General features: G+C 42.6%; 1 protein-coding gene and 1 long non-coding RNA gene across 2 annotated transcripts; one reads left to right on the top strand and one right to left on the bottom strand.

Annotated features, from left to right (window-relative positions):
* Nucleotides 1–4,443: 4,443 nt before the first annotated feature.
* fanci (FA complementation group I) lies at nt 4,444–24,515 on the bottom strand. The gene is made up of 38 exons (XM_066702036.1): nt 24,339–24,515; nt 23,957–24,053; nt 23,752–23,824; nt 23,525–23,655; nt 22,979–23,132; nt 22,698–22,755; nt 22,435–22,476; nt 22,040–22,163; nt 21,746–21,831; nt 21,180–21,312; nt 20,626–20,718; nt 20,300–20,436; nt 19,997–20,177; nt 19,633–19,720; nt 19,314–19,444; nt 18,977–19,047; nt 18,600–18,714; nt 18,210–18,332; nt 18,039–18,107; nt 17,537–17,638; nt 16,960–17,154; nt 16,589–16,710; nt 16,240–16,401; nt 12,843–13,022; nt 12,279–12,445; nt 11,845–11,924; nt 11,511–11,627; nt 11,102–11,153; nt 10,748–10,875; nt 10,446–10,514; nt 8,685–8,781; nt 8,195–8,382; nt 7,765–7,821; nt 7,499–7,558; nt 7,121–7,189; nt 6,885–6,980; nt 6,426–6,533; nt 4,444–6,159 (listed from the first exon to the last, which is right to left on the bottom strand). The coding sequence occupies exons 2-38, from the start codon at nt 24,038–24,040 to the stop codon at nt 6,097–6,099; spliced, it is 4,005 nt and encodes a 1,334-aa protein (XP_066558133.1). The 5' UTR covers nt 24,041–24,053; nt 24,339–24,515; the 3' UTR covers nt 4,444–6,096.
* LOC136748357 (uncharacterized) lies at nt 15,315–20,398 on the top strand. Its single transcript, XR_010816582.1, has 3 exons — nt 15,315–15,403; nt 18,829–18,936; nt 20,320–20,398. It is a non-coding gene; the product is annotated as an uncharacterized LOC136748357 (long non-coding RNA).
* Nucleotides 24,516–24,633: the final 118 nt, after the last annotated feature.

The following is a 24,633-nucleotide window of genomic DNA, read 5'->3' as shown; positions in this document are numbered from 1 at the left end:
GTGAATGAGGGCAGAGGCCACGCCGTGGGTCACTCAGACTGCAACTCTACCCGCTCTTCTCATTGTCCTCAGGAAGTCTGACAGCAGGCCGGCCGCCAGCTACTCCCTGCAGAGGCCGTCCTGAAGCTCCAGCTCAGAGGCTTCTGAAACCCACTGACTGACCGACATCAAACAACAGAGCAACGTCATTTAGCTTGGGATACTGAAATCACAATAGTGCAGCCAACGGTAAAAAATAGCATTTTACTGCGTTTAGTAGGACTCTAACTCATCTAACCTCCTCGTATATAAACAAGGTCTTTCAAACACGTTCTCTGCCTCTAATTCTTTCATCAGGAGAGTCTTCAGTAATGTTGCTTTTAATTACTGAGCTCACAATGGCAGAATTATTTATGCCCGTCTCTGCATGTCCCTTAATTGGATGATCTGAGTTTTTTTTGTTAAACAGTTAAACATAGTTGGATTGGTTAGCTTAGCACTGTGAGCTTTACAGAATGATTTGTGAGTGGATTGATTATATATATATATATATATATATATATATCAAAATTTAGAAATATAAAGTAGGCTGATTATATTGATCTTAATTGAAACTAGTATTGTATACATTTTTCATTATTAACCATTATCTGCAATGGTTCTCCAGCCCCTCAATTATATACAATGTTTCTTTACATGGCATGGTGATATTTAATTATTTTAACAATTTGGATGACTTGAGAGATTTAAATAGGTCTATAAAGCATTTGATGTAGTTAACATGGCCCCGGAGCCACCCATAGCAGCTCAAAACCTCCCATTACTGTGTCTTGACCTGAACCCTGATTCTTTCCAGTCACATCAGGCTGCTATGCTTCGAAAGAGGTGGTGGCTGTGGAGGCTGTCTTAATGGGGGAACTGGGTGAGAATAGGGAGAGGCTGAATTGCAGCCCCCAGCCTGCGCCAGCTTCCCAGCAAGATGCTCCTTAGGGTACAGCGCTTCTTACGCAACTCTGGCTGCCAGAAATAGCTCTCCCTGCAATCCACGGAAATTAAATTAGCACACCATCATTTATCATTCTCACTGTGCGCTGGGGAACTGCTGAGGTGCAATATTTTTTCCATGTTATTTTTCTGTTGGTCTCTCTGTCCCCCCTCTGCTGAAGTAGGCCCCAGTGCTTCACCAGCACCCTCCCCCCTTCACTCCTGTCACTACAGGAGCATGGCCCCAGAATGCTTAATTACTGCGTGTGTGTGAAAGAGAGAGAGTGTGAACTCACTCGTTTCAAGCCTGCATCCCACATCCATTCATTCCCGGCCTGTCAGAGCTCGTCTCTCCCACTGTAGCCCAGACAAGCGTGGCTTCATCAGGCTCAACTATGAAAAATTCAACAGCTTTGCTTTGAGGCCTGAGCAGCTTCCTGGATTATGTGCATATATATATTATTTTTTCTACACGCATTAATTTATTTAATAATTTGCACATTTATTGAATCTGCCTTTTCCAAACATTTTGTTCTATGTCTACGTATGGAGGCTTGGGACAGCTGTTACACCACAGAACTGGTTTAAACGGGACTGGCACAGGTATCTAATAATTTACACAAAGCACAGTCTCCCACCACCAATGTCTCCAATTAATGCCTCTTTCCGGTGTTTGTAATAATTGTAATACCAACGATATGACAATTATTCACTAATATACACTTCACAATAATCACCACAAATTCCTAATCAATCAATGTGTGAAAACTACAGGACTAACCTCTGAAGGACTCGCTCTGAACTTTGATGACAATCACATGTTCAAGCCCTACCTCTGTCCCTAAACGTTACTGTTATACATGTGATGAACACAGGATGTGCATGAGATATTCAGCTATCATGTCTGTGTTATCTACCTATTGTAACACTTTATGGGGCGTGGGTAGTGTGAGTCTGGAGATCAGGGTTGGAAGCTGTGGACAAAACTATGCTGGTCTGAGTAGCTGGCTGGACGCAAGATTCCGAAATTTAGCTTTAAAAAAAGTCTTTCCGGGGAAAACAAAACCCAGCCCAGGACTGTAGTCCCAAGAGAGCCTGGGGTCTTAACTCAGCTTACCAAATAAAACACTTATGCAAGGGGGTCAATAAACATTCGTAGTCAGTGTCTGTCCGGGGCCAATGTCCAATTTGGGGTCTCGCAACAAAGCAGTCACAGCCAGGTAAACTCTCTCTATCTCGATCTATCTCACGCACTCCTAACACCCTGCTGTATTCCCCCCAGGTACACTGAGATTAAGTACAGCAGGCATTTTCTATTTCAGAGCTTCCCTAAATTATTGCCAGCAGGTGTGTTGTACCTGTTGGGCTGACAGGCGTATGTGGAAAGTTTTGTGTATTCTGGGCCTGTGGCTGATGCTCTTATATAGTAGACACTGTGTACTATGCCCCTCAGTATCTTACACTATTTATCTGTATACACACATAGTCTAACTACTGTCGACAATGAGAAGGTCTTTTTCTCAGAAGGTATGTTTACTCATCTTTCAGGCGGTCAGATTTTTCCTGGCTTATGTCTCTAGTCCACAGTGCTCTGGGTTTCCTGGCACACTTTCATCACCACATCACCACCAGCACACTATTACATAAAATCCATAGGAGTTTCTGTTTTTCTCTCCTCTGTGCCTAATGGTTTATTTAATGTTGGTTTACTTTATTTTAGTTTATTTAACCTGTTAAATGTCTATTTGTATTTATTTTTATTGTGCTGTATGTTTACCACTCTGTAAAGCACTCTGTGGCTACCCTGCAAAGGGCGCTACACAAATAAAAATGGATTGATTGATATTACCACTGGAATGCAGATTCATCTAAAAAGCCACTAGTGATAACCTAATAAGGCTGCTTTTTGACAAAAAAAATGTATAAACTCAGGCAATGGAGGCAAACCTTGGTGGATTACTAAGAACTGAGATATATTTGCTAATTATAAGACCATTTAATGGATGGAGACTTCTCCGAGACATTGTTATTTCAGGATGATAACCATGTGACCTTTGTGATCCTGGAATGAAACGAAGCAGGAGCTGCATTAACATTTGATGTTTCAGAGTCTCAGTGTTGAATAATTCATCAGCAGTGTACACACAACACTTCTATAAATAGGGTCAAGTCTCTGAAGAGCCAGTGAGCTGAAGAAAGAGCCAGTGGACTGGTCTGATCCTCCCCAATGTGCGTGTATGTGTGTGTGTGTGTAGCTTTCCTCTTTCACTGCTGGGTAATGATAAATACTTAAGAATGTACATGTAGTGGATGTAGGCTGTCTATATGAGCACATACTCACCACACGTGTGCCTGGAGGAGCACTGTCATGTGAAGTCAGCTTGGGTCAGCTACACTGCGGTAGTGACATGTCAGACACTCCGGGTGATCTGTACAGTTGCCTGGCCTGTGGGAGCCTGCAGGACTGAGCTGTGTGTCAGTCTGTCCCTGGGCAATGCGAGGTCACAGAATCCCAGTGAGATGGTGGTGAACTCAAGTGTTTTCAGACATAAGCCCACGTCATTAACATCATGAAAAAATAAAACCAAACACCCAACAGCATAAACAATGCCTCTGTGTTGCTACGGAAAGGGAGTCAGACCTGGGCGTCTGTGCTTTACTTTCCCCAACACTATACTATATATATTTACAAAACACTTAGAAGAAATCAAATAAGAGGAATCAAAGTGATTAGAACGACTCCTGTAAACATGCTTTGTAACGCATAATCTCATACTTGCATAGATACAACACAACAGGGATTGGATTTACAAGAATAAAAGATTAAAAGAATATAAGATTTCAGACACAAAGGGAACAAAACTCCAGATCTTCATTCAAATTGTCCTTGTGTTCTTATATTCTGAAGATTGATTGATTGTTCTTAGGCACAAAATATGAAATTATAGGAATGCTTTAAGACCGATTTCTGTTTGTCCGAGGCCTGGGAGAGATTGTTAAATCTCCTAAATCAATGGAGTCCCCAATGCTTTCAAGATCACAACTTCACTGCAATTCCTGTTGAACACGGAAAAGCATCACACAGGAAGAGCATCACAAAATACTGCTCTTCTCTGGGAAATATTCCTATACACTACTTCTTAATACTATGATTAGTTTGCTGACAGGGAATTACCCTGCATTCCAGTCCATACAGGAATAAGGTTCTGCTGCCCTCTGGTGGTAAATGCATAAGAAGGCCATGTGACCCTCGAGGACTAGTACTTTGGATCCGTGCACCAATGGCTTTAGTGATGAAATTCAACTAATTGTGGTATAATCAAAAGTTGTGCTACCCTCTGGTGGAAAATATTGATCTGTGTAAATGTTCAGGTCACAAGACTGAAGTGTGAAGAGTGATTGTACAGAGATCTTTCTATATATATCTTGTTGAAGAGGAGAATTTAGCAAACAATAGAACACGTCTGGGAATGCAAAATGTCAGAGTGCACTGTAACAGTATTTATTATAATTTCTCTCCATATCAATATAAAGGTCAGCTTTTACTCTAACAATTTGACAGCAATTAGCGATAAAAACAGTACTTGCAGTGTACCATGGTTGAAACATGGTAATATATGATAAAGTGTAGTGTTGTGTAGCATGGTAAAATATATGCTCTCATCTAGCAGGTTTTAGTACAGCACTCATTATTGTATTTGTTACATCATAATATATATGATAATAAGCCCCCAATTAAGTATAATTAAATGTAATTAAGGTTGCTGGACCTGTGACTCACTGAGACCCGTCCACATCAAATTAATTGATTAATTCCTGAACGAAGAGCATTCATCTCATTTGTGGTGTTTGTCTCCAACATGTGGACAGAGTAAGAATTGCAGACAAAGTTTTACATGTACAGTATATGACAGCATGGCAAGCGATACTAAAAGTAGGTGTGAAGCACAAATGTTCATGTATCGGTTGTCCAAATACAAATATTGATTTGCAGGATTGTGTTCAATAATAACTGAAGAAGGCTACCCTATCAATAAATACAATTAAAATAGCAGTGCTGGTGTAACTGATTCAGACATTTAATGTGAGAAGGATTTGTACAAATAAAGAAAATATTTATATGACAGAAAAATGTACTTAGGTTGAAAGACAATTAGCTTTTACTTTGTTTTGTTATAAAGTAAAAGCTAATTGTCTTGCAACATAATATTTGTTTTCCAGCAAGCGTTCGAAAAATAGTTTGAATACCCTGTAACAGTAAGATGAAAAAAGCACTTGTGAAACATTTAACAATCTTATGGTTGACATAACTGAACCCGTGCAGCCTTATTGCATTAAGCACCGACTGTTAACAGTGTCTATGTCCTGCTGGTTTATCTACCTTCAAAACTTCAATCAATTCCTGACATCCTTAGTGAAGAGAAATATAGACTTGTTGATAATGACAATTTTTTGCAACTTATACACAAGCACTACACAGGGAGAACCAATCTGATAAAAACAGTAAAAATGGAGAGAACAAATTCAAACAAAAATTAAAACCTGGGAAATAGTTTACACTGCCAAAGCTGTTGAGCAAATGTAAGGATTTGATATAATTTGAAGCAGTTTTAATCCAATTACTTCTATTTCTTCTGTCAGGTGAAGCTCTGGATATTTATCTGCTGATTGAGCTCACTAAAGGCTGCATGGCTAAAGGCAAGCAGCTGCAGGGAGTCAGGGTCACTACCTGGACTCATCTGAAGTGTGAGCAACTGAGTGCCACAAAAACAAAGGCTCACATCATCAGATATCTAAAGTGTATATTTGAGGACTGAGCAAAGATTAAAAAAACAAAACAAAAACTATCCTCTATCATTTTCATTATCGAAACATTTCTTCCTTGGTTCAGCAAAGCCTGCAGTCAAACCCCCAGCACTAACAACATAAATCTGGAGCTTCATTCGACCAGAGCCCGAGTTCAGAAGACCAACACTGTTCGTAAGTCAGCACTCTGGTTGCTTTTATCCGCCACATGGAAGAATACATTATTCATCTTCAGAAAATAAGAATTGTGGTGAAATTATTCTTAGAAACACTAATTTTACTGCTAAATTATAGTCACGGTTGGAAGTGATGGAGAGGGTGGCTGGCTCACTTTTTCCTCTTTTTCTTCTTGGGTTCCTGGCTCTCCTCAACTTCGGTAGAAACTTCAGTCTGAGAATGAGTCGAAAAGAGCAGCGATGTCAATATTTGTACTTCTTTTTGTTGTCTGAAACCTAAAGACCATTACACAGATGTCATTTGATGTACTGATAGTTCAGATCAGTTTCATTTTGAGGGCTCACACTGATAACCCAAAATATAGGTCTTTCAGAGTTATTTAAACCACAGCAATCGATCTGAAATCACATAAAAGAAAGGCCACAGTTTTAGTAGTTCAATAGTTTAAAGTTAAATGTGGTGCAGCTGCCTAACCCTACCTGCTGGCTCTGGCTCTCCTGCTGCTCCTGAAGCGCGGCCTCCAGGCTGGCGGCGTTGATGCGGAAGTCACGTGACGTGCTGAGCTTCATGTACTGCATCAGGTTCACCTGCAGGGGGCAGAACAAGGGCTCTGAGCAAAACCACCGTCACTGTCTGGGCCTTCTTAAAAAGCATTTGGTATACAAGCTGTGCAGGAGAACAGAGGTGAATTCACATTGGTTTGTTGGTGTGTTTATTGAGTAGATTGTTGGCTAGGGTGACTTAGACTTGTCACAAAAGAAATATGACATTAATAAGAGCCCAGCTTGCTTTAGCCCCAGCTTTAAGGGAGTAGTTGAACTACCCCTTAAACTAATCATCAGTATCGTGTGGAGTTTACATAGAATGAAGATCGTAACTCTTCAATGACAGCAGTGTTCTGGAGAATTCTGAACATCTGGGGAATTGTGAAAATCTACCTTCGATTTCTTGGAGAGAAGAATGAGAAATTTCTCGTACTGCTCGATACTGAAGATCAGGTTGGGAATGGCTTTCGACTCCCGCAAGGCTTTGGCCTGAAGAAAAACACGTTTTGTAAGTGAAAAGACATGGCAAAACACTGCACAAGTTTACTAAACAGACATTAAATGCCATACACAATTCAATCCAATACACGGGTGTGTGGATATGTGCCATGTTGTGCGATGCTCCATACCGAGGCAGCGGTAGTGGCCTCCTCTTTCTTCTTCTTCTTGTCCCCCCCAGCGGCACTCAGCTCCTCACTCTGCAAGTCCCATATGGAGAGTAAACGTAATCAGACCATGGACAAGATTTCCTTCAAGCTTACAGTTAAATATAATATTCTTCATGGGTCCTGTATGGTGTCTGTAGTAGGACATTGTGTTGACTTTGTTAGAAGAAAAACAACAGTTAAGTGAGTAATGAAATATTTGATCGTGGAGAACCCAGGATAATCTCAGAAAAGACCTAAGACTGCAAAACAAAACCCATAGGAGGGAGGATGAGACACGACATATACATTTAGTGTCATTTAGCAAAGTGCAACACTGATCACTGGGGCAGACAGCATTACCTGCACATACGTGAGGAAGGAGTAGCACTGTGGAGTCAGGTGGGATCCAGACAGTTTCACCTGAAGAGAGAGAGAACAGCGATTCCTAGGACACTTACAGGGCAGCCTAGATTTGTTTAAACTCTACAATATACATTTAATTCTCAAACAGCAGGCTCCTACAATATACTACTGGTCATAAATCACAGGTAAGGACTTAGTTGATGCTGCTAATTGACTCGTTCATGCATCATGGCCTCCTATGGGGAGAGATTAAGCAAACTCACCAGCTTTTCAAACCTGGGAGAGAGCTGACCATGCAGGCTGGCACAGAGCTGTATGTACTGTGAACACAGGTTAGGAGAGGAAAAAAATTAAAATCCAGTTAGAATAGGTTACGTCTTTCTAAATACAGCCCTGTGATGTGAAGCACTTACAGCAAACCATTCTGTTCACAATTTGTAAGGTCATTTACATGTGTAACTGCAAATTTAGCACCAATTCTTAAAAAGAGGAACACATTTTGCAGGAAAAGGTTTCAAGTGTCCTGGTCACCTGTTACAGGGCCTCTGAGCTCCAAACTGAGAATTCTACAGGTCATAAACAAAAGCGCCACCAAATACTCTGATTTAATTGGTTCACAAATAATTGCGGGGGATCTGAAGCCACTGGACAATGAGCGCGGTGTTTGAGCTGCACAGTGGGAGGCACACTCACGTATTTGCACAGGGACGTGAGAATGGTGTAGGTGCTGGCCAGCTCCTTCAGCAGGGTGTCCACACAGCCCCCGGGCGGCAGGGCGGTCTGGACCAGCTCATGCAGGGCAGTCAGCAGGGTTCCCAGCTGCAGGATTATGGCCTTCTCCAGAGCGTCGTGCTGCCCTGCTGCCCGCTGAGAGTCCATGCCTTACAGGACAGCGAGACATTTATTTATGGGCATTTATTAACAAACAATTTTTTTAAGGGTTTAACATCACAAGATTTCCACTTAACTGGACCAACCTAGTACCTAACCAAGGTCTAATGAACCTGTAGATGTAAAATCTCTTGGGATTGTTGCCCTCAAGGACTGTGTTTGAAGAATACTGCCATTAGGTTAAGTGGCCTCTCTGCTATGACTTCGATTGCCAGGCTGCATGCATCTGTTGAGTTGGTCCTACTGCCACCCTTCCACTGCAGGGATACAGAGTCAGAGACAGTGTTAGTACCTGCTGCAGGCCTCTCTGAACTGAGTTGACCCTTTTTCTTGGAGATCAGCCATTCCACCTCCTCCAGGACTCTCCCAACCTGGGACAAAATCAGGAGCTGGAGAAACACAGAATGGAAGCGCAGTTTACCAAATGCTCCACATCTACTCGAACTTCTATGGCAGGGGTGTCAAACTCAATTTCACCACGGGCCATATGATCATTTCAAGTTTCATTCAAGGGCCGCATAAATATTTGCTCATCCCTATTTATAATTCACTGTCTATTGAAAAAAATTGGCAACTCTAATTTAAAAATAGTTAGTTAGAATTATACTTTGACATTTACGATTATTCAAAACACACATCTGACCTAATTGCTGCTCTGAGGGGGTTCATTTGTGGAGGACACCTTTTTTGTGAGACTAGCTTGTCAATGTCCGGTGTGATGTGTTGTGCTGAAGCGATGTTCGATATGTAGTATAGATGGCTGTCATTCAGTCCTGATGTCTGGGGGGATGTGTTGAACAGGTCTGCGCTTCACACACAGGACGTGTGCGGCGTGCAGGCGGGTCTGTGGTACCGGCACTGTAATAAACTGCAGCACTAATGGGACTGAACTGCGCCTAAGTGTGTCATTAATGCAGGACTGTATCAATTAAAAATGACTTGCATACTCTTAACAAGACCTTTGGAGATCGCAGTATGCACATTCTCCTTTTGTATTTGCGCAGCAAGCACCAATCTTAATCAAACCAAAAGAATAAATCGAAAATAGGAGTTTAAATAGAACAAACGAATCACCATATGTGAAACCAAACACCAGTACAAATACAGAAGTATAACGAACCAAATAGTGCAAACTAAAAAACAAAACCAATAATAGAAACAACCCAATAGTGAAAACAGCGATTGATGCTCGCTAGAATAAAAACACACGCAATTAACAATTGAATACATTCAGATCTCACATGCAACTGCCAGCACTAAAGAGAATAAAATCTTGACCTTGGGCAACCACAGCCAGGCTTACCAACAACAGCAGAAACAAGCACTGCTAGAATGGCCCCATGTCTGTAAAAGAGCATCTCTCGCTTACAATAACAGCAAGTTTAAATAGCAATAACTTGGCAATTAGTCAATTAGGACACTGGTTGAAATTAGGGAACAATGCATCAAACTGAGAAACCCTATTTGTCTTAAATTGTAGCCACCTGCTACACATGGTTTGCTGTAGTTTATGTTTTTAATTCAGCTACTTTGTGCAGCCTCTGCTCTCTCCAAACACCCAGTACTTCTCTGTGTTTAGTCTCGTAGTGCCGCCCTATATTAATTATTTCATCCCAGCTAAACTCTCCTTACAAACAAGGCATGCAGGTTTTAAACTCTGCTCCATAAACCGATATTCCCACCCCCTGCTTTCCTGAAACACTCTTTCTTGTTGATTTTTCTTTTCTTGGACATTTTGAGTTGAGTTTATTGCAGATGACTGAAAGAACAGGAGCGCGGACAGTAACCCAGCCTGTGATTGGCTGTTAAAACCCTACCTCGCGCCAATGACACTCGCAGTGGCTGAAGGGAATTGTAGTTTTCACATGCAATTTCCTCATTCACAAGCTGTCACGGGCTTAATTACTTAATGATACACCACCTTTACAGGGGCCAGATTAAAACCATTGGGGGGCCGTATTCGGCCCACAGGCCTTGAGTTTGACACCCCTGTTCTATGGCATTAATGGACAGTTTGTGCATCCATTGAAAGACTAAGGGACTTTGTACTCACAGTGGCAGTAGGTGCTGCCGTCTTGGTGTTGATGATGGCAAAATGAGACTGCTTTTCCACTTCAACGTCCTACATGAAGAGGGAAATAAAATCCCAATGTCAAAGACAGCGAATAGTATCCAGTCAGCAGACCTAAAGTTTATATCCTTTCTGTATACCTTTGAATTTATAATAGCTTTGTAATCCCCTTCTGTTTCTAATTCAAATCAGGCAAGACAGCCCCAAACCTGTTCGAGCAACAAATTGATTTGCGTTGCGGTCTGCTTTTAACCCTATGAATGACATTAACGAACAGGCAGCACCTGGTCAATATCTCCCAGCTGACTGTGGATGTCCTGGCAGAGTTCCCTCAGGACACTCACTGGGCTCTTGTAGAGGACATGGAGACTGAACAGCAGGGACAGCAACCCCTTACAGAACTGTACATCCTCTGGGGGAAAACACAAAAGGCACAGACTGTTAATGAGAGGAACTTTTTCATAGTTCTTCAGCAAAGAATAGTGTCTGACCAGAGCGAACCACAAGCAAGCAAGGTGGGCCTCTAAAAAAAAGTTACTCATGCTTTTATTGTGTGTTATTTCAACTGATACAATGCCTCTCTATTAAAACCTTGAACACATAAATCAGAATACACAGTGAGTATACTCATAGCTTACCTAAACTGCTCTCCTTGCAGATTTTAACAGTCCATGAAATCATCTGAACAAACTGCCCCGGCAACAAAGAAACAAGAATATGATTAACTTGTAGGACAATACATTTTTCCCCCACATGCTATAAATCAACATCTATAACATCTGTCAAACCTCCATTGAAAATAGGAAGTAATCACAGTGGGTATTGCCAAACTGGAATACAACTTTGAGGTTGCAGGCATCTACACAGAATGATCAAAATGCAGCAAGAAACGGTTGTTCAAAAGAAAAAAAAAAATGTGCACCAATTTTCATCCCTGAAAAGCAATGAGTCTGGTAATAAGAGAAACTTCCAGACCTCCTGTTACAAACAGACCGAGCTGAAGAGCCGGCCAGGAGCCTGTTTAAGAGCGCAGTGCGTTTGCGGTACCTGTGGGGAGGTAGGCTCCAGTTGCCGTGACAGCACAGACAGGATGTTTAGCAGCAGCTGGGCTTCTTTACTGTGGAAATCCTCATCTCCTCCACTCAGCTGGTTCAGCAGGGACCTCTGAAGAGCAAAACAGCAAGAGAAACAAGGGGGGCGTTGCTGATCTGAAGGCATGAGATCTGGAAAATGTAGACACTGTTTATTCTTGGTTTGTTCTGGGTTTTCTTGTTCTACAAATGCTTACATCCCACTAAAAAATGGGCCCCATCCTCCCCCCCAAAAAAACAAACATAAAAAAAGAAAACAATCAGAAATATTTTAAAATAACATCCCAAACCTGAAACTGGCGAATGTAGAAGGCCGTTTTCTCAGTCACATTGGCGTTGTCGGTCTCACTGTCTTCTTCCTCAGAGACATCTACAGTAACAAGACACAGGAAGTATGATAGTTCCTCATTGGACAGTACATGCAATGGCATCTATAGTACCGAACGAGTGTCTTGAAGAGTTATAGATTCTACAAGGTATAGTGAACAATATCGGATCTCTCTCCCCGAGTTCTGAAGAGTTCCAATGACATCCTTATCCACAGGTGCAAAAAGCCCAGTGACTCTTTTTATTGATAACTCTTAACTGATTTATCACCCCAGGCTTTAATATTCTCTCAGACCTCCTTGCCTTCTGTTTAACGTTTGTCATTTAATTATTTCAATTACTGTGACGCTCTTTTAGGTCAAGCTGCCATTCCCTGTCTCAGGGGCAGGGCTCTCACCAACTGCACACAGGAACTGGGAGGCCTTGCTGGGATAGCGGAGCTGAACTGTGCTGAAGATCCTCAGCAGCCCTTCCAGACACAGCATGGAGATGGTCTTCCCTTTCTCCTTCTTCCCAGAGTCCTCCACAGTGGACGGAATTGACATGTACCTCCAAAGCAGGACCCTGAGGGAATCAACAATGTAAGCCTTTTACCGTTTCCATGTCTCCAGTGCGTGGAAACTCTCTTATAGACACACCCAGGATTCTCATATGTGATTTATAATTCCCAAAGACTGTGCTTTCTTCAAACACTAAGCATTAATTCAGTTCCAGATGTGGAATGTCTCTGTAATAAGGGCACTGTGCTTTTCAGTCTCAAGGTGGGGATTATCAGACTGCTTGGACAAATAAAACAGTGTGATTCAGGCCTAAAAGCTTCCACTCTCACCATCTGTTCGAGAGCTAGATCTGCTGGTTGTAATAAACATGGTAGCAGCAATTCAACCCGCATCACGCGTGGGGAGAAAACATCCCAAAAACAGGTACCCTACACATACCCAAGGCCCAATCTGTGTCTGACCTTGTGATGTCACAGAGGTAGCGGAAGGTCTTGTCTGTGTTCTGACCCTCAGGCCCGTCTGTCTGGCCCATCTCCTCCAGCTGCTGGATCTTTTGCAGGGCGGTGCTGACAGAGTAGCGCAGGAACTCGGTACTGGAGCGCAGCACAGCCAGGCTCTCCTCTCGGCTCTGAGTACTGTCTCTATCCGTGCCAAAACAGACAAGGGCCCTAACAGTAATTACAGACAGTTCTCCCAGCCAAGAAGTAACATAGCAGGATTTAGATGCCGAGTTATTCTGAGTAATCAGCAAGATGCAATTAGTTCAAATTAATCACACCCTTCTTTTGAAGCAATGGGGTTATTCTGTGACTAAAGTAGTTTGATAAAGATTGTTCATTAAGCTCTACTTATTTATGAATGCTATCTTTTTAGAGTTTGCGGAATATGGATTTAGCCTAAAAAGAACTGGCTGAACGGAGGGGCTGTGTAAACCCCTTTATTGATTTCAGTGGTTTTTATTCTTTATATATATATATATATATATATATATACACAAAATAAACTAGCAACTACTATGAGAAGGGAGGACTTGTAGTCCTCTGGCGATTTTCAAAAGCACCTAGCAGACTAAGGGCTAAGGGTGCTTTTGGCTATTCCTGCAATGTCCCAATAATTGTGTCATTATGGTGTAGATCAGGGGTAGTCAATTATTTTTTGTCAGGGTCCACATTTCTTGGTCAAGGTATAGTCAAGGTCCAGACTCCAGAGAAGGGGGGGGGGGGGGAAATCACACCTCCAAATGCCCCTTTCCAACACACACAATTCTGTGAATTAGTCAAATAGACCGTTGCTTATATTTAGTACATTCATTTGACAAAGTAGAAAACATTTAAATGAATGTAAATATAATTATTAAAACAATTAAAAGTGCTCTGAAAATGCTTTAATTTGTTAAAGATTATTGTAGGCATATAGATTAACATAAACTTTCAAGCATTTGGGTCTTTACCACTCCCCTTTATCACTGTCCTCTGTTCAAATTTAATGTTGCAAAATGAGGGCAAAGAGGATTGAGGAACTCCAGGTGGGGTTCTGGGTTTCCCCCCCAGAAGAAAAAGATCTTGAAAATTGAAGACCTGAAATGAGCGATTCTGAGTCATTTCGAAGTCAAAAAACTTAGCTCAAAATCTCCATGAAATCAGGCAGATTTGGATATCTTTGCTTCACAACCACATATCACCAGCGAGAAATTACATATCAATCGAGATTGTGCAGCAAACTAAACGCGGTTTCTGGTGCTTGTCAATCACAGATCTCTTTCGGTGGAGCTCTGCAATTGTAACGGGTGAGGATGCACAATTTTCAATTTGTGCGCCTGCTAGAAATATGTGTCTTCATTGGATATAAACTGTTTCCACCACTGATGTAGAAGTTTCTAGGTGAATACAAGCAATGGCACTGTGCCCCCCCTCCCTGGTCGTGTGTATGCACTTTTATATTTTGGAGGCGAGGTTGAAATATGTCCTCACGTCAAATGATCCGCAGATCAGCTTTTTATTAATAGAAATCAGGAAAACAACAGAATACATGCGTTTTTGATGAGTACAAAGTGACGCTCTTGCCCCAGTCCAGAACATGTATAGAGACACCCGAACCGGGAATCTGTGAGCAATCAATCAATCAACTAACTAACTGGAACCCGAGCTCTATATAGGACATGCCATATTAATACGTAACATCCTATTGGCTGATAACCAGGAAGGGCTGCTAGTGGGTTCCACACAATAACACACACTGAGTGCAACAAACCTCCGTAACAATAAAATAATTTAAAAAAAAACAACAGCAAAAAAAAAAAATCAATCATGATAAGTTAATTAAAATAATTCTCGTGGTCCATTCAATAGCGGCTACCTATTGACTACCCCTGGTGTAGATAGTATAAGCATGTATTTTTTTATACACATAGTAGGGCTTCCTGCAGAAATGTGCATAGGCAAGGTGGTCTGATAATAAATTGTCGAGCTGGGGGTGTGATTGCGTATTGTGGATGGGGTTTAGCCATGGCGAATGAGAGCAGGGGGCGGAGCATGTGCACTTTAAAGTTTAGTTTTTCTATTTTTGTCCCTGTTTTTTTCACGCATGTTTGGCCAGGTAGCACCAATTTGTGGTGGGCCACCTGGCATGTAAAGCGCTGCGGGGAACCCTGAGTAAGAGTAACATAGCATGCTCATTTGCTACATATCAATATAATGTTTCAACAATCAACAGAAATCTCGACTAAATACACAAAATCAATCAGTCAATCAATCGAAGGTATTAGCACTTATGTGTTATGTATTGGTAACTCCCATTATGACATGGAACCCTTACAACAATAGTAGAATGCTCAGCATGTCAGTGCAGAAGTTCAGTTTACTGAAATCTCCATGGAAACTGAAGAATGTTCATGTACAATTAGAAACATAATTACCATTTACTTCACATACAGCTTAGAACAACAACTATTTTTTAACCAGACGAATTAGAATTTAAAAATGGACATTTCAGCTGTCAGAGTCAACCTTCTTCACTACACCAGGTAAGGGCGCTATTACTACTATAAACAAACCAATATGAAAATAGTCCAAAATGTAATCTGTACTCTTAGATTTAGATTTGGGATTTAGGCTATAGGCTTTATTACTTACAAAAAAATATATTTTTAAAAATGAAACAAATGTTATACTAATTACATAATTTGAGAAAAATATATGCTAGGAATGTAAATAAACACGTTCTTAAACACAGTTTCTGGCAACCAAACACCAGCTGGCCTAAATCAATACAGGGCCAGTGTTAACCACTCACAGGAATTGGTAGATTCCCTCCTACTTATTCTCCCAGACTACCAGCAGCAATTGCTTTAAAGCACCTTCATGATGCCAAAATGCCATTGAGACAAGGCAGTGCTGTCACAGCCACTGAACTGTTCTGAGTACAGACATTATGTACTGAGCTAGGGTATGGACAGGTACTCTGGTTCAGCCGTGGTGAATGAGAGCAGGGGGCGGAGCATGTGCGCTTGTGCTTTAATGTTTCTCTTTTTTTTCCACATACGTTTGGCCAAGTGGCAACGATTTTTGGGAAACCCTGCATAGATTTACTTACTTATGCTAGGAGAACCCAGAAGGTGACCCCTTTGTATACACAGGGACACAAAGTACTGTGCAAAAGTTTTAGGCAGGTGTGTAAAAATGCTGTAAATTAAGAATGCTTTCACAAATGTTAATATATTATATCTATCAATTAACTAAATGCAAAGTGAGTGAAAAGAAGAAAAATCTACATCAAATCCATATTTGGTGTGACCAGCCTTTGCCTTCAAAACAGCATAAATTCTATAGAATAACACACACATGCACACAATGGGTATACCTGAAAAGTGCTGTTAAGAGAGTGGACACGAAGCCCATTGACAGCAAACTCCGGCCAGCTTTACTGGAAGGTGACTTGCCCTTCCCAGACTTCTCCTTCAGGATCTCAGACAGCTTGTGGTAGCGATTAAACAGGTCAAGAAGCTCCTCAAAGCGGTTCTTACTGCAGAAAAAACAGGGGTGGAGTGGCAGGAAACAAGGCAATGATTTGATTGTATGAATATCTGCATTCCCCATTGATAAACCCTAAAACATGCAGCATTTAGATCAAATGTATTTATTTAGAGTCGATCTTTACATTTATCTATCCAAATGTCACAGTATTGTCAGATGGTGTACAATCGGGTTACCTGTAGTTGGCTGAGAGGAAGTTATACTCCATGAGAACCTCGCACACTCCCATTACCAGAACAGCGTAGATAGTGTTCTTGATTCCCACACTGGATGAAAGGGAAAAATCTGCTGATTTGTCCTGCACAAAAGACAGAAGAATCAGTCAGTTCTAGATTCAGTCAATCCAAGACATAAAATCAAACTGATTTGATGAAAAAAGCTAATTTAATCCCAATCTTCTTTCTGATTAATGTAACTGGACTGCTAAACAATCAAGGGAACATTAATTTGTGCACAAAATTAATAAATAAGCCTCTTTTCACTGAATGAGGGCTTATGACTGAAGAGACCCTTTCCTAGATACGCATGTGAGGTGTTTCACACCAACCAGCTCAAAGTCCTCTAGGTCACTCTTGATCATGCGGCAAGTGACAGACCGCAGAAGAACCTCCAGATCCTCCTGGAACCCCCCTTCGTCCTCCTCCTCCTCCTCATCCTCATCCTCCTCAACAGTTGTGCGCCTGTGGTCATGAAGGTCCTGGTACCACAAAAGGCAGTGGACTGTGCAGCTCAGCAAGTGGGCCTGTAGAGGGGAGGCAATGTGTATATTCACTACTAAAGAAACTATGGATTTCTCCCAGAATCAATGAATGAAGCATGCATGTAGCTTATGTGGAAAGAAAGTGTCAGGATAGTCATGGATACTCAAGAAAACAGGAGTAGCTGATAGCTTGGGTTATTGCACCACTGTGGAGCCGGACCTGTGCCGTGCAGAGGACTGATATTTACAAGAGCAGGACTGTATTGTCAAAGAAAGAGTGGAAAACAACACTATTTGGGGGTTCTTCAATTGAATATGGCAGGAATCTATAGTAAACTTCTTCAAGAAACCTTGAGAAGAGCAATATGCAGTAAGCAGCAGGGCTGGTGTTAGGGTTGTGCAGGTGTGTGTGGGTGTACTGTACCAGAGGCTCCTGTAAGAAGATCTGGTCTCCCTGTGCGCTGATACAGCTCTCCAGCTTCAGTGGGGGGAGCAGGTCCTGCTCCGGCTCATAGTAACGCCTCAGCTGCTCAGACACAATGTCCAGAGACACAGGGTTCACATCAAAAAACCTTCACATCGAAACAGAACTGACGTCTATTATCGGTTGAGCATGAACCAATGCAGGGATCTGCCAATATACTGTCTGAAGACCATCGATAGTCCAAGCTGCATATATTGTAATGGGTGTGAAAATGGTCTGAGCACCATGTCCTCTTCACTACTGTCAAGTCTGACTTACACAGCCTTCTTCCTCCTGTGCCTAGTTTTTCCTGATCCATGCATTAAACGCATCCATTAAAGTAAACGCAGTCAAACGTTTTTTAATTTACATTTCTGCGGAATAAATTAATTTCGGTTTCCATGAGATTGAGACATCCACACATAGCAAATACAAAAACAAAAAAAAACAACCAACACCGTGCCTGGGAGAGGAGAGTCTGCATGATAGAGCTGGCCAGCTGGGAGTTTCTCCGCAGTACATCATGGAAACCCTAAGACAAATAGAAATTAAAAAGAAAGAATCAAATAAAAACAGGACCTGAAGCTGGGTAAGCACACAGAGTGGATACAGAGAGCACAGTGACAGGGCCTACCTCGTACAACATGAGCCGCACATCCGCCTGCTGGCTCAGACAGCGCCGCAGGCTGCCCAGGATTTCCAGGCAGAAAGCCTCGTTGGCAGCGGAGTTGTAGCGCGAGTGAACGTCCACCTGGATCTGCACGGGTTCGAAAGTCACAGTCACACAGAGGGCAATTACGTCAAAACCTCAGCTAAATATTCATACTAGAATATAAAGCAGTCATTCAGCACCAGGTCAGAGCACAATAATGCTGCACTGAGTCTTCAGATGGGAAGAACTACACAGAAAATGGGAATTCCTCAATAAATAACAAGACCAGAGTGTATTTTTACTCTTTATTACAAAAGCTCAAACCTGTTATTACAAACAGAGCGCTTCAGCTAACTGTGATCTGAACCCTACCTGGCTGGAAGATATAATCTGACTAGCTTGGCTGGAGGCCAGGCTGCCCAGAACCTTGAAATTCTTCAGCAGCAGGAGGAAACCAGCCACAGCAGACTTGCGAGCATCAAGCTGACTAGAGAGAGAGAGAGAGAGAGATTACTGTATTGCACTGTGTTGTGACAATATTCATTGTCATTTGCATTCCAACCCAGTAGTAAACTCCTTTCAAATGTTCATTTTTATGGAGGAACAAATGCTTGTGACAAGAGGAACATCACACCAGCATGAGATCATCGAATAGGGCACCACACTACTGAAGGGGTCACCGCTGCAATCACAGAGTTGCAAGAAAAAGGTACTTATTAACTTGCGAAAACTGAAAGATGATGTTGTACCTGGAAAACATTGCTTTCCTCAGAACTATAATTAAAGAGTCTTTCATGGACATGCTGACCTTCAGTAAGGGCTGTGGAGAAAATCAAAATCAGGGCATGAGAGGTTACAAACACCTATTAACTTAGAAACTCAGAACTACAAATTGAGACCCTAAAACTTCCACCTTTTAATTTATTCTTTACTTTTCTTCCCACAAACATCACTCAAAACCTCTTACCTACATTTATTTATTTATTAATAATAGTCTGTTAAACTTAAGACGCAGTTTTGGCTAATGGACAATTGTAATGAGAAGTACAGGGGATGCATGAGATTAGTGGCACACTGTCACTGTACCTGCACTGCCCTCAGAAGCCCATGCACAGTGTTGAGAGGCAGGTAGGCCAGGTGGTCAAAGGTTTCCATCACTTTGGAGGAGGACTCGAGGAGAATCATCGGTGCTGACGCAATGATATCGGAAAACAAGTCTGCAGTACAGAAAGGGTTCAGGTTAGGACTGGGTGTTCAGGCAAAAAACATTCAACATAGAGAATAACAATGCAGACATTAACTGTATAGTGAGCCAGTTTGATCACTACAGAGTGCGATTACTGGTCAGACGAGAATGTACAGACAGGAAAGCAAACGTAAGGAAATGGCTGCCCGTGTTGTGTACCTATGAAGTGGGAGACCGGCGAGGCGACCTTCGTGACCACCCTGTTCAAGACTTGCTCCAGAATCTCGGTTCTGATAGGCTCGTGCATCTGAAAGGACAGAGCAAGACATAGCCACTGTTGGATCAATTAATATTCTTCCGTGACACTTCAGACATCGTCGTCTCTGGCCCATGATAGGCCATTTTGTTTTATTGTTACAAGATCGTATTTCAAGCAAATTGCAGCTAAAACACTGAAGCAAAGTTAAGACGCGTTTTATTTAATTCAGTCTGGATGACAAGCATTCATAGCACTGGGGCCACCAGATGTTATAGTTAGCATGCATGGCTTCCCCAATTCCAGCCAAACCTGCTCTCTTCCCACCTTGAAGCTCTCTAGAAGAATACGGCCCCCTAGCTGGCAGGCGTGTTGAGAGGGCGTCTTTGGGTTGGCAGGGGGAGCCTCAGCTGCCTTCCCAAAAGGCCCAGGCTTCAGGCCGAAGGAGTCCATCAGGATGAAGCCCAGCTGCACCAGCCCTTGCGTTACGTGGTCCCAGCCGAACACACTGCAAGAACAACAAGCTCTCGGTCACAGCCCTGTCTCACAGTGGGATTTACACGCCACACCGAAGAGACGGCATCCACTTTAGCTGCGTCTTAAGAGTATAAAGAACTACGGTGCTCCAACCTGTTCTTGACGGTTTCTAGGATCATCTGGGAGACGCACGGCCGCCGAGTCAGCAGGTCCTGTACGAAGCGGGAGCCCTGCTGAACCTGTACGTCCCGGAAGCTCTTCACTATCGCCACCTTGAGGAAGTCGAACGCCTGCATCACAAAAAGAGCACCCATTAGACGCAGGCCTGAGGTTCACCGTTCAGCTCAACGGACCCAGAGTCCTCAATATGCCTACAGCGGCAATAAAGTTGCTCGAGGATCGTCATTCTTATGACAATTGTATGAAAAAATTGAATATACAAATATATAAATAGTTGAGCAGTAAAGAGGGGCTCAGACCTGCTCTTCATAGCGCTGGATTCGGGCCACCGACAGCAGCAGGGCTATACTGAATGGACAGAGCACTCGCCCCACCTCCCCCTGTTGCCCTGCCTGCAAAAGAAACACAAAAACAGATGAGGGATGTACAGCTGGACACTCTTATGCAGCCTAAGCTAACCTATTTTCATTCACCATGACATTATATTAATAATCAGATTTTTGCACAGTTTCTGACACTAGACCTACATGATGCACAAGGCCTAGCCACATGGAACCACTGTTATTATTCTTATTACTACATTTTATAGCAGACATCCTTATCCAGGGCGGTTTACAATTGTTAGTTTTTACATACAATTTCTCATTTCTACAGCGTGATTTTCACTGGCGCAATCTAGATAAAGTACCTTGCTCAAGGGTACAGCAGCAGTGTCTCCCAAATGGGACTAAATCCACGACCCTCCGCTGCAGAGCCCTGACTGTTACTCCACTCTGCTGCCACCTCGCGTTAGCTCCGAGTCTGGCTGCATTCCCAAATTGGAGACAGAGAGCGAACGAGTACATGGACGAACCTTGAGGTACTTCAGGAGCTCCCTGCCCAGCTCATGGTCCAGCCTGATAGCAAAGACGATGTGTAGGATGACCGTGCCCTCCACGTGCCGCAGCTGGTCCTGAGGGACGGACACCACTTCCACGTCCATGCTCCTGGAGCACAGAGGTCCCATGCCATGACATCCCACAAAATCACAGATTTTTGACTGATGTCCATCTTACCCACCGAGTTCACTTTCAACTGTGATCACTTCATGTGCATATAAAAGAGTTTGCACATTTACAAGGGCACCCCTTTTGCTTCTGAAGATTTTTTTTATTTTTAACCCCTTGAAAGCAAAACCACTGTGCAGGAAGTTGATGAAACTTTTAGACAGAGAGAAAAGGTATTCTGCAAGTATCAGGATGTGTTGGCTTCTGCACAAGCAAACAATATTATTAGTTCATGCTCTCTGAAGCTGGTTGGTAATGAAATACCAACAGATTATAAGGTTAATGACAGGAGAGAAAAGTACAGACAGTATTCCATGCAGGCAGTCGATCTGGCAACTCTGCCTTTTGATGTGTGTGCGTATAAAATACTCACTCTGTGTCCTTCTGCTCCTCTCTCTGTTGCTGGTCCTGTTCATTAAAGTAAGAAGTGATGCCCTCCAGGACAAGCTTCTTACAGCCCTAACAAACACAGACGCAAAGATACCTGAGACACAGCAGACAAAAACCTCTCTGCTTCTGCATCTGGTGGTCTTGAGCAAACGTGAATTAGGCCATGTTAGGCCACCTGGCCTCATTCACATGTTTGCTCAAGACCACCAGCAAACATTTGTTTTAACTCTTCCTTAAATATTTTGTAATTGTTTGAAGGTGAGCATTTCAATCTGACCTTGGCAGATAGCAGCAGGAGCTGGTAGACCAGTGGAGGGATTTCCTGAAGGTCCAGCTTGGGGAACATCCTTAGAACCTTCTCTACTACAAACTGCAGCTCCTCCACGGACACAGGCACATCTCTGGTTACACACACAAACACACACACTCAGGTGGGAAACACAGGGACCCAGACAGGCATAGACAGAGGAAGAGCTAGAGAGAGCAAGACAGGTAGTGAGAAGTATAGCTGCCAATGGCAAAGACTGAATGGTCAGAAGGTGTTTGAGTGGTTATGAGTTACAATATGGGATGAGAAAAAAGTATGAAGGCAGTCTGAGGAGTTGCGAGAGAAAGAAAGCATAAGAGTGTGAAATGGAGAGTTGGGAGAAACCAGATTGAAAAGGATTGTACCTGAACATAGAGGTAAGGTGGATTACACAATGGGGATCCCATCTGAATGTAAACACAAACACACAAAAATAAAGAATTAACTTTCAAGCAAAATCATACAGTGTAAATATTTTCTAATTAATTGATTAGATTGGGGCATTGCCCATGATTGCCGTACATAGTTTTTTTTATTTATTTTTTTGAAGGATCCTGACTGTGTTCAATTCCATTCTTTCAGGTCTGCATTCATCATTTTGTAAATAGGGGTTATCAAATACACTAACCTGCTGGAGCAAAGACTGTTGATTAGCTGCTTCTTGTACTCTTCACCGCTCAGTTCGCCTAAGAACAGGACAAGAAACACCATGAGGTTTGTCTTTTTATATTCAGGACATATGTTTTTTAAAAAGCTTCCCCAAAATATATATTTGTGCAGCTCGAGGTATAAAAACATACGCGTAAACCGAAATACACATCATGATGCTTGTTATTTATTTTTTGACTAGGATAGAAATAAGACTGCAGTGTAAATCTCTTGGTTAAGGAGAAGCTGTAAAGCACCTACCTTTGCCATAGGCCAGACTCTCAGTGGCAGCCAGTGCAGTGAGGATATTGGGGAAGAGCTCCAAAGACTTGCCATTGCTGATACTGCCACCTTTGATGGCATCCACGTAGAGAGAGGCCAGCTCAGCCAGAGAGGGCCCCGGCAACTGGTGTGTCTACATCATTAAACAGAAAGACGAGCAAGATAATAAACACACAGCCTACATAAATCAGTGAAACTCCTTCAGTGTAAGATCAACATTGTGATAAGCTTAGAAATGACCAGACAGTAGATATGTTGTAGGTACTTTGATTGACATTTCACCTCGATATGAAAAATATGTTGATGAACATATTTTGTTCCTGTTGAATCATTTAGATGGAATTAATAGTTTAGTGCTTTGGATAACTCACGTGTTGGTTAGAATGAGCTGCTCTCCCTTTAAGCACAGCAACTGTAAACATCAATATTTTACATCACACAAAGACAGCACCAGTAAAGACAAGGCTCTCAGGAAAGCGTGAGAGAGAACCAGCCACACCAGTTTGACACACAGCTGCACCATACCTCCAGCATGAGCAGTCCAGTGATGTCCGACACCACCTCCAGCTGCAGATCCCCGGACTCACACAGCCGGATGCAGTGCTTGTACAGGAGCAGTCTCCGGCTCACTCCCTCAGCCTCCGTGGTGGGAGAGCCTGACACACCGGACGAACAAGACACAGGGACACATCAGTCTCTGCACGCAGCTGGCTGCACAATGATATTCAATAGCTGTGAGAGTTGACACTTACCTTTAAAGATGGCTCTGATGAGAGGTCCTATGTTCTTTCCCTTCACTGCGCTACGAGTGATCAGTGCGCCGAGCTGGAGGAAGACTTAGTAAAATTAGTGGGATTGCACCTGCTGTACATTGTGATGTAAACGCTGCACTGGGGAGTCACAGTTCTGTCACTGGTGTGTCGTTTGGTTGAACTGTAGGCGAGCAGTAACACTCACCTCGCTGTCTTTAACAGCCCGCAGACACTGCTGCAGCTCTCGCACACTCTCCCCCCCGGATAGAGACACGATCTTCTCCTCCATTGTCCACCCTCCTCTGGATGCCCGAGCAAAAACAAAATCAAGATATTACAAGCACTCTAGTGACTGTGAAGTGTGCGAACATTGCATAAAGCACAGAACACGTGTGTTTTTTTTTTGCAAAGCGTGTTCTTTGTAAAGTGATGTAGATTTGAGCCCACTGGTACAGTAACCGGATCAGTGTGATGTGTAACTCAATGTTTATCCCACTTATCGCTTTAGTTACAGAGATAACAAACGAATATATTACACTCATCACAATATCGACGTGGTGTTTACATTCTAATATCACATAGCCTACCTTTGCTTAGCCGGGTAATTGTGCAGTAATAACTGGGCCGATTATGATGACACAAATGTACACACAACCCACAAGCTCCCGCCAGCAATCCAAACGCTCCTTCCGGTGTGACGTGTATTCGGAGGAAACCAGAGCTCTAGAATGAAAAGATCATAGATATAGAAGCTCTAGAATGGTCCCAAGCCGCCATATTGCCTAGGAACACAAGAACAGTGCGTATAACGGAACAGATCGCAGCGCAAATACAAAATAAGTGTTTATTGTTTTATTGTGTTTTTATGTATTAATGTATACA

The sequence above is a fragment of the Amia ocellicauda genome, chromosome 4 (genome assembly GCF_036373705.1).
Source record: "Amia ocellicauda isolate fAmiCal2 chromosome 4, fAmiCal2.hap1, whole genome shotgun sequence".
NCBI lineage: Eukaryota > Metazoa > Chordata > Actinopteri > Amiiformes > Amiidae > Amia > Amia ocellicauda.
Note: the sequence above shows the minus strand (reverse complement) of the source record. Positions and strands in the feature narration are given on the sequence as shown.

What these genes read in the sequence shown, in the direction of transcription:
- fanci (XM_066702036.1), bottom strand. Translation starts at nt 24,040, where the DNA reads ATGGAGGAGAAGATCGTGTCTCTATCCGGGGGGGAGAGTGTGCGAGAG. An exon ending in GGGCTGTTAAAGACAGCGAG is followed by an intron (nt 23,825 to 23,956) that starts GTGAGTGTTACT and finishes GTCTTCCTCCAG; the next exon opens with CTCGGCGCACTGATCACTCG. An exon ending in TCACGTCCCTGTGCAAATAC is followed by an intron (nt 7,822 to 8,194) that starts GTGAGTGTGCCT and finishes CTGTGTTCACAG; the next exon opens with TACATACAGCTCTGTGCCAG.